This window comes from Rutilus rutilus (genome assembly GCF_951802725.1).
Source record: "Rutilus rutilus genome assembly, chromosome: 9".
NCBI lineage: Eukaryota > Metazoa > Chordata > Actinopteri > Cypriniformes > Leuciscidae > Rutilus > Rutilus rutilus.
The window spans coordinates 28,772,003-28,780,020 of NC_140223.1; the positions used below are offsets into that span (position 1 = coordinate 28,772,003).

General features: G+C 39.4%; 1 protein-coding gene across 1 annotated transcript; it reads right to left on the minus strand.

The window, feature by feature from the left end:
• Positions 1-2,006: 2,006 nt before the first annotated feature.
• Positions 2,007-5,751, minus strand: LOC311297030 (E3 SUMO-protein ligase ZBED1-like). The gene is made up of 2 exons (XM_084419098.1): positions 4,560-5,751; positions 2,007-4,405 (listed from the first exon to the last, which is right to left on the minus strand). Exons 1-2 carry the CDS (start codon positions 5,648-5,650, stop codon positions 3,739-3,741), a joined length of 1,758 nt encoding a protein of 585 aa, XP_084275224.1. The 5' UTR covers positions 5,651-5,751; the 3' UTR covers positions 2,007-3,738.
• Between the last annotated feature and the right edge of the window lie 2,267 nt (positions 5,752-8,018).

The window sequence follows — 8,018 nt, forward strand, 5'->3', positions numbered from 1 at the left end:
GTTCAAGGGGGCACTGTTGAGCCCCCCAGCCACGCCCGGGTACCAGCTTCAGCCCGGCCCTGATGTCCGTGGGTTCTGACCTGTGTGCAAAGTTTCAAGAGTTTTTGAGCACGTTAAGGACCCCAAAAGCCCCTGAAACCTTGATTAACAATATAAAAGCAATAGTCAAATCCCCCCCTCCCCTCACACACACACAGACACAGAGAGAGGGAGAGAAAATTCTTCAGAAAATCCACATTCAAACCAAAATATCTCTCTTCCTGTTGGTCGGAGATGGTTCATGTAAATTAGAAAGTTGTCCGGCTTGATGAGAACAATATACATAACGATTTTTGTGACTCTACTTAAAACTAAGCCCCCATTTTTGACTAAAGGTGGCGCTACTGAGCCCCTCACCACGCCCGTTTCTGAAACTTTGCACATGTCTACCGGCTAATAAATGTGATGTGTCTGTCGAGTTTCATCCAATTTCAAGTATGTTAAGAGTCTCAAAAGCATCTGAAAAGAATATTAAAGTTTGATGCGTTGCCACGGCAACAGTATTTAAGATATCAATAAACCTTTCACAGGTCTACATCTGCCGTGTGTTTACATTATACACATAAAGTTTGAAGCAAATCGGGTAAAAATAAGAGGGTGATTTCAAAGCATTTTGAAAGTGACACACTTCCTGCTGCCAGTTGGTGGCGCTATAACTTTGACTCACAATAGTCACATCCATGTGATCGGCCTCTTACAACGAACACACTGCGGAAGTTTCATCAAGATCAGTTAATGTATGCAGAAGTTATAACACACTTCCTGTTTATCTTTTCTCGCTATAAATTCGTTTCATCGCCACGGCCAAACCGTTCGAGATATCAAAAATCCATCCGCAATTTAGCATCCTCAATGTCTTGACTTCATGCTGACCGAGTTTGGTGTGGATCGGATCAATTCCCTAGGAGGAGTACATTAAATTCCACAGCATGCGTTTTTCAAACAACCCATAATAGCTGACTTCCTGTTGGGCAGAGCTAATAACTTAGAGTGCGAAAGTTGTTCGGCCCGATGAGATCTATATGTGTACCGAGTTTCATACTAATACGTTCTTGTATGTGTCCAAGATTTAAGATTGTTTTCTAGGGGGCGCTGTTGAGCCCCCCTGCCACGCCCGGGTACCAGCTTCAGCCCGGCCCTAATGGCCGCACGTTCTGACCTGCGTGCAAAGTTTCATGAGTTTTTGAGCACGTTAAAGGCCCCAAAAGCCCCCGAACCCTTGAAGAACAATAATAATAATAAATATAGCTGCGAGCAGCGATTGCGGGCCCAAGCCGGTGGCACCGCCACCCTGGTGCCTTTAGTTACACTAAAGCCACCGGGGTGGCGGTGCCACCGGGGTGGCGGTGTCACCGGTTTGGGCCCTCCATCGCTGCTCGCAGCTATATTTATTTATTTATATATTTATATATATATATATATTAGTGCTGGGCAACGATTACATTTTTTAATCGCGATTAATCCATACCTGCAAACTTGTCGCTTTTCGGCGACAATCGCCGTTTTCTTGGTCAATTGGGTCATTTACGTGAATCGCGTAGAACCGGAGAGTTTTTTTTCGAGGGGGGGGGGGGGTATTGTTTCTCACAGTAACTGCCATGCAGGCTAGAATTGCGAAACATTATTGGATAATTCTTATAATTGACATTTCTCTGGGCCAATCGGAATCTTAGCACTTTTTCTCTTGGCCAATTGGAATCTTAGGACTTGCGTCAGAATCTTGAAGCACACAGCGTCAACTGAGCTGAGCTCGCCATTTGATGAGACGGCTGGCTACCGTGCGAGTCTAATGGAAACTCGCGCATGAATTTTCCTGCATTTTAGCGCCCACCAAAATGATTTTTTGTCCCGCCAAAGTCTTATTTGATCGGTGAGTAATGTAGATGAACGGCTGCGTTTGTGACAGGGTGTATGTTTAACTGAAAGAACGAGCAGAGAGAGAGAGAGAGAGCCGGTTGCGCGCGCGCACTCTCTGTGTAAACGACTTCACCGTCTCCAAACTAGGCGCTGTGTTGCTCTCTCTCCCTCGCACGCACATATTAATCAAAAATAAATCGACACGGTGGTAAAAGGTCGAAAGACCTTTTTTTTCTGAATTACTGCTGGGTGTGAATTTTGCTAAATAAGTTTCCTTATCTTCTCTGAAAAGCGTTCTGGACATTCAGCTGACTTAAACAACACTTGAATTAAACGAAATAAAACTATACAGTGATGAAATGTTTTTATGTTGACACAAATCTTGGATGTCAGTGTCCTAACTGCTGGCATAATCACACAACGCGCACGACACGTCCAATTCGCGAACTAATGACTCCTTTGAACCGAATCATTTTAATGAATGGTTAAAACAACTATTTTTTTTTTTTTTTGGTTAAAACAACTAATCTTTCCAACAGTAGCTCAGGTGACGTCTGAATCGGTGTAACTAATCAGTAACACTTTACAATAAGGTTATATTTATTACATAAATTATATAAAAAAGTACAGTTTGCTAACTCAAGCTTAAACTTCAAAATAAAGAAAACCACTTGTTTTAAAAAAAAAGAAGCATATGACTACATTTTTCCACACAGTGCTATCAAGAATCGATAAGAGAATCGATAAAGAATTGGATCGATAATCAGAATCGTCAGTGGCATTATTATTGATAAAATCTTATCAATTCCCATCCCTATGTGAAGACCGTAAAATAATAATCAAACATTAAAGAACATACATGTTTTTTTTAAGTTTTTTTTTTTAAGAGTTAAAAGATTAAAACATTTTGCTAACATGAGGTCTTATTGTGTCACTGTCAGTCTTTTTACATCAGTGCAAAACTAGGGTATGCAGATTAATTATTATTATTATTATTATTATACATTGTTCATCAGCATGCATTGATTAACCCTCTGAGGTCGGCAAACGCGCCCCCGCGTTTTGCTGGATTTTCTTCACATTGTAGAACTATAAACTTAAATTTCTCCATCATTTATGGTCATACAGAAAAAAGAAATATAAAAAAAGAATCTGTGATATTTCTACTTTTGTATGTGTCCACTTACAATCAAATCAAAACATTGTGCTTTTGAAAAATAAAGAAAATAAACAGGGTGTGCGTTCTGCCTCTCCGTCGCGGTTAACTTTTTTTTCTTGAGCACGTCTATAAACTGAAACAAAACTCAGCGAATACTTGTCACACATTTATGAGCCATATACCTTTATAAACATTTAAGTGTGTACTTTTAAATGATCGGTTTCAAACTGAAAACAAATATTCTCTGTTTAAGTAATTTGTATAAAACCAACAAGATGTCCAGCTTCTCAAACGCTTCCTAATTACTTTTAATTTGAACACGCCCACTCGCGCAAAAGAGATTCACATGCAAATCTTTTTTTTTTTACAGCAGTTAAAAGTTAGTAGCAGTTAACATATTTCTTGTAAATCTTAACTTAAACATTAATGTAATCAAATTAAAATTAAATATAAAACCAAAACTATTTGCCACTGCCAGGGCATTAACGTTTTGTTTAGTTTGTAAAAAATAAATAAATTCCAGAACCTTGATCATAACATTATAACTAGCCCCTTCCGAACAACAACATAAATCTCCTTTGGAGAATCTCAGTCCAAAAAACAAAACAAAAAAAACATTCAGTAATACAGGTTGAGTGGACAAAATTAACTGCATTTATCCATTCTTCCAACTTTACATTTACTTACTCATCTGCACCAAGCCAGTTGCTAAGACACACAAGGTCATTCACATTTTCAGATGATAAAGAAACTCTCTTCTTCTGTACAATATGACCAGCAAGAGAAAACAACCTTTCACAGGGTACGGATGTTGCAGGTGTGGCCAAGTACTTCTGTGCAATGGAGGCCAGCCTGCTGTGTGAGCCTGCATGTTTGGACCACCACTGTAATGGACAGGCCTCTGTACTGATGGTGGGCTCTTCTCTGTATCGACGCACATAGTTCTCAATTGAGTCTTCCTCGGGTTCAGAATCAGACTCTGATGAAGCAGCCAATAGGGCAAACTTTCTCTTTGGTGGCTTTGATGTTGTTGCTTCCACAGGTTCCTCTGCAACAACCCTCTGTTCCTTGAGTAAGTTAGTGACTGAGGCCCACACCTCACCTCTCTCAGCTCTGGGTATACACTTGAGGTCCTTGAATCTCGGGTCTAATGCGGTTGCAATCTTCAGATATGCAATGTTGGCATTTTCCTTGCGTGTCTCCAGGTCTGTTTTGAATGTAGACTTGAATTTGACCACATAGGCAGGGTCATCATCTGAGCTCGCCATCACCCGAGAGAGATGGCAAAAAGCAGGCAGAACCACAGAGCATGAAACATACTTTTCTCCTCCCAGAAGTTCAGTCACATACCTGCAAAAAGTCAAACCCATTTCACTCAAATGTTTTGCATTCACTTATACACAAAAAAAATGTCCTCATATTCATGCTTACACACACATACAGACACAGTATTTCTCTCTCACATGCACTCAGACAAGACAGTGAGAAATGACGTAAAATATACCTGCAGGGCTCCAGTAGCATTTCCAACCTTTGCAGTTTGTCCATTTCAGCTGTTGTTGGCATGGCGATCTTCGTGTTGTGTGTGGTGAGGACATCCCTCAGTGGCTGTTCGTTTCTGCGGACACTTTTTATCATGTCCAGAGTCGAATTCCATCTGGTTGGAATGTCTTGTATAAGCGACTCTTTCTTCTGTCCAAGTTCAATTTGTTTTTGTTCTAATTCTGCAGCACTTGCTGGGCTGTGTTTGAAATGGCCCACAACCTTTCTGCATTTGGCCAGGACATTGTCAAACGCGCTGTTGTGCAGAGATACTGTGACAGAACGCTGGAGACTGTGCGCGACGCAGGGAACGTGTTCAAAAGGCAGATGTCTCGCAGCAGCGATCATATTTCTTGCACTATCTGTGCTAAGTGTGCTTACTTTATTTGAAACGTCCCACTGCTGTGCAACATGAATAAAATGTTCAGCACACGTTTCCGCAAAATGTCTCTCTTGCGTTTTCATTACAGTCAGAGCATGTGAATGCAGTTCCCATTGTTCATCAATGTAATGCACTGTAACTCCGAGGTAATTATGGTTACCCAGCGATGTCCAGTAGTCTCCGGTGAGGGCAACAGTTGGTGCACGTTGTAACGCCGTCGCCTTTATAGTCCTCTCCTTTTCATACAATTCGTGTATTCTTCTTGCGATGGTGCGTCTTGGGGGAGGCTCATACGTGCAGTCATTCGCTGCGATCCTAATAACATTCTTCAGACCGACATCTTCCACAATACTAATCGGCCTGCAGTTTGTAGCTACCCACTTCGCAATGGCATTTGTTAGCTTGTCTTTCTTTTGTTTGTCTATAGTTCGCCCACATGCTGCATCCAATGTAGTCTGCCGAAGCCTTCCTCCACTGTTTGTTTGAGGGTGTGATTTGCTGGCATCAACAGTGTGCATTGCATTTAAGTGATACTTCAGACTCGAAGTACTCCGATGATAAGAAAATTCAGCTTTGCAGTGGTTACAAATAGCTTTAGTTCTATCAACTCGACCATGTGGAAGAGGTTTAAAATAAAAATGTCCATTTAAGAGATCGGTACCTTTTTCCATTTTTCTTTCCGCACCAGATATTTTCTGTTTCGCGCTGCAGCTCTCTTAGGCTCACAACAAATGCTTTCATTGGTTGAGACGCGTGATGACACCCATCCAAAGCAGCCAGTAGCTTACTGAGAAACATCCCACCCCTCCTATGACCCATGGTTTGTGTTGTATTCGGTTGTATAGTCTATCTATGGTATGTGTATTCAGACGCAGTGAGCAACGGACTTTCAAAATAATACTAATAAAAAGTACGTTAATGCGCGATAAACTAATTGTCGGCGTTAATTAATTAATGCGTTAACGCGATAATAACGCGTTAACTTGCCCAGCCCTAATATATATATATATATATATATATATATATATATATATATATATATATATCTATCTATCTATCTATCTATCTATCTATCTATATATATATATATATATATATATATATATATATATATATATATGTGTATATAAATATCTATCTATCAATCTATATCTATCTATCTATCTATCTATCTATCTATCTATCTATCTATCTATCTATCTATCTATCTATCTATCTACCGTACATCCTCTAATAAAGGCCCGGGCCTTTATTTTACTCAAGCGCATCGCGGCCCAGGCCTTTATTGGAAGGAGGCCATAATTAGAGACAGGCCTTTATTTGTATTTGAGCAAAACGGACTACCAGTAGAATGAATAAAAACGAGATTTTGTGTCTATTTTAACCTATAAAATACTAGGTTAATTTATTGAAAACGTACAGTTAGTTACCATATAACATTATGGTATGCATACAGAACATTAACAACAAATAAATATAATATAAATAATATTTTTTGTGAAAAGCAATGACTCATTTTGAAACAGTATTTGTTCCAGCAGTAGTAACGTTAGCTCCACAACAGCACGCATCTGTGCATTCATTGATTTCATTCATTCATTCACACACTAGAAACGCGTGTCTTTTTGCGTGTAACTTACAGACACTATTGCGATTAAAACAAAGCAAATAGAACTGACCTATTTCTCAGCTGGATCCGTTGCTCCTCGAAATAATACTTCCAAGCACTTCTGAGGTAAATTTTCCACGATTATTATTACTTAGATAGATGTGTGTTATCCAGCTGATTGTGGGTGTTCAGGTTTGCGTGGATCGCCTTAGATTATTTGCGTTTGAATAACGCGCGCTCTCCGTAATTAAGAGATCAAAGTCAACAGAGTATTTTGAAACTCGTTTGCACTTAAGAAAAAAAGCGAGCCTATCGCGCCAGTGCGATTGTCGATCCCAGGGGGTTAAAAAAATAGATTTTCGCCAAAAATCCTCTTTGGCTCCGCAGCTGCCATGGTAAACAACATTAGCCTACCGGTGACTGAATTCTCACGTGCGAGTCAAGAGCGAAGTGATTGACATAACCAGGCTACCATAGCTATGGCTTGGATTCATTAGCAAACATTGCCCCCCTGTGGTATTTGCATGTTACTATCACAAGCATAATGTTGTGGCCTGCCCAGAAAAACGTTGTATCCAATAATAGCCCCGGCCACTATTAGAGACCGGCCTTTATTTACCTCCGCCAACAGCGAGACCGGCCAATGTTAGAGACCCGGCCACTAATGGAATACAGGCCACTATTAGAGGATTTACGGTATCTATCTATCTATCTATCTATCTATCTATCTATCTATATATGTATACACACACACACACACACATATACATATACATATATATATATATATACACACGTGTATATATATATATATATATATATATATATATATATATATATATATATATATAAGACAGAAAATATTACTTGTCTTACCTTATTCTGATTTTATGATACACTCAAAATATTCCACAACAAATCCTTTAAATTTAATGTAAAAATAAAAACGAAAGTAAGCAGTGTTGGTCTCACGTAACCCTCTCATTAGAATCAAAATGTTTCAATATTTGCGATGTATTTGGATGCTAAACTATTCTTTATTATAGGCTTTGTACTTCACTCGTGTTCCAATATCGAGGGAAAAAATCATCCTCTTCACGCGCGCAAAAATGTGCTTGGAAACATCACAGTGGAGCTCTGCTTACTGTAAATGGTACAAATTGTACTACTGACTATTTAAACAGAGCAGTGTAATTCGTTTATGTTAGGTTGACTATTTTTATTATTATATTGTATTAGGGCTATAATGAACAGGCTGCGATGTCAAGATTGCAATTCTGGAATGTGTGTGTGTGTGTGACGCGGTTGCGGTTGAAAAGTGGACACAAAAACATAAATAAAATGTTTTAGTTAATTCCTACATCCATAGGAATAAATTGAAAATGCTCGCTCTACTCCGCACCATTATCAATGTCTGTGCGGACGTCTGT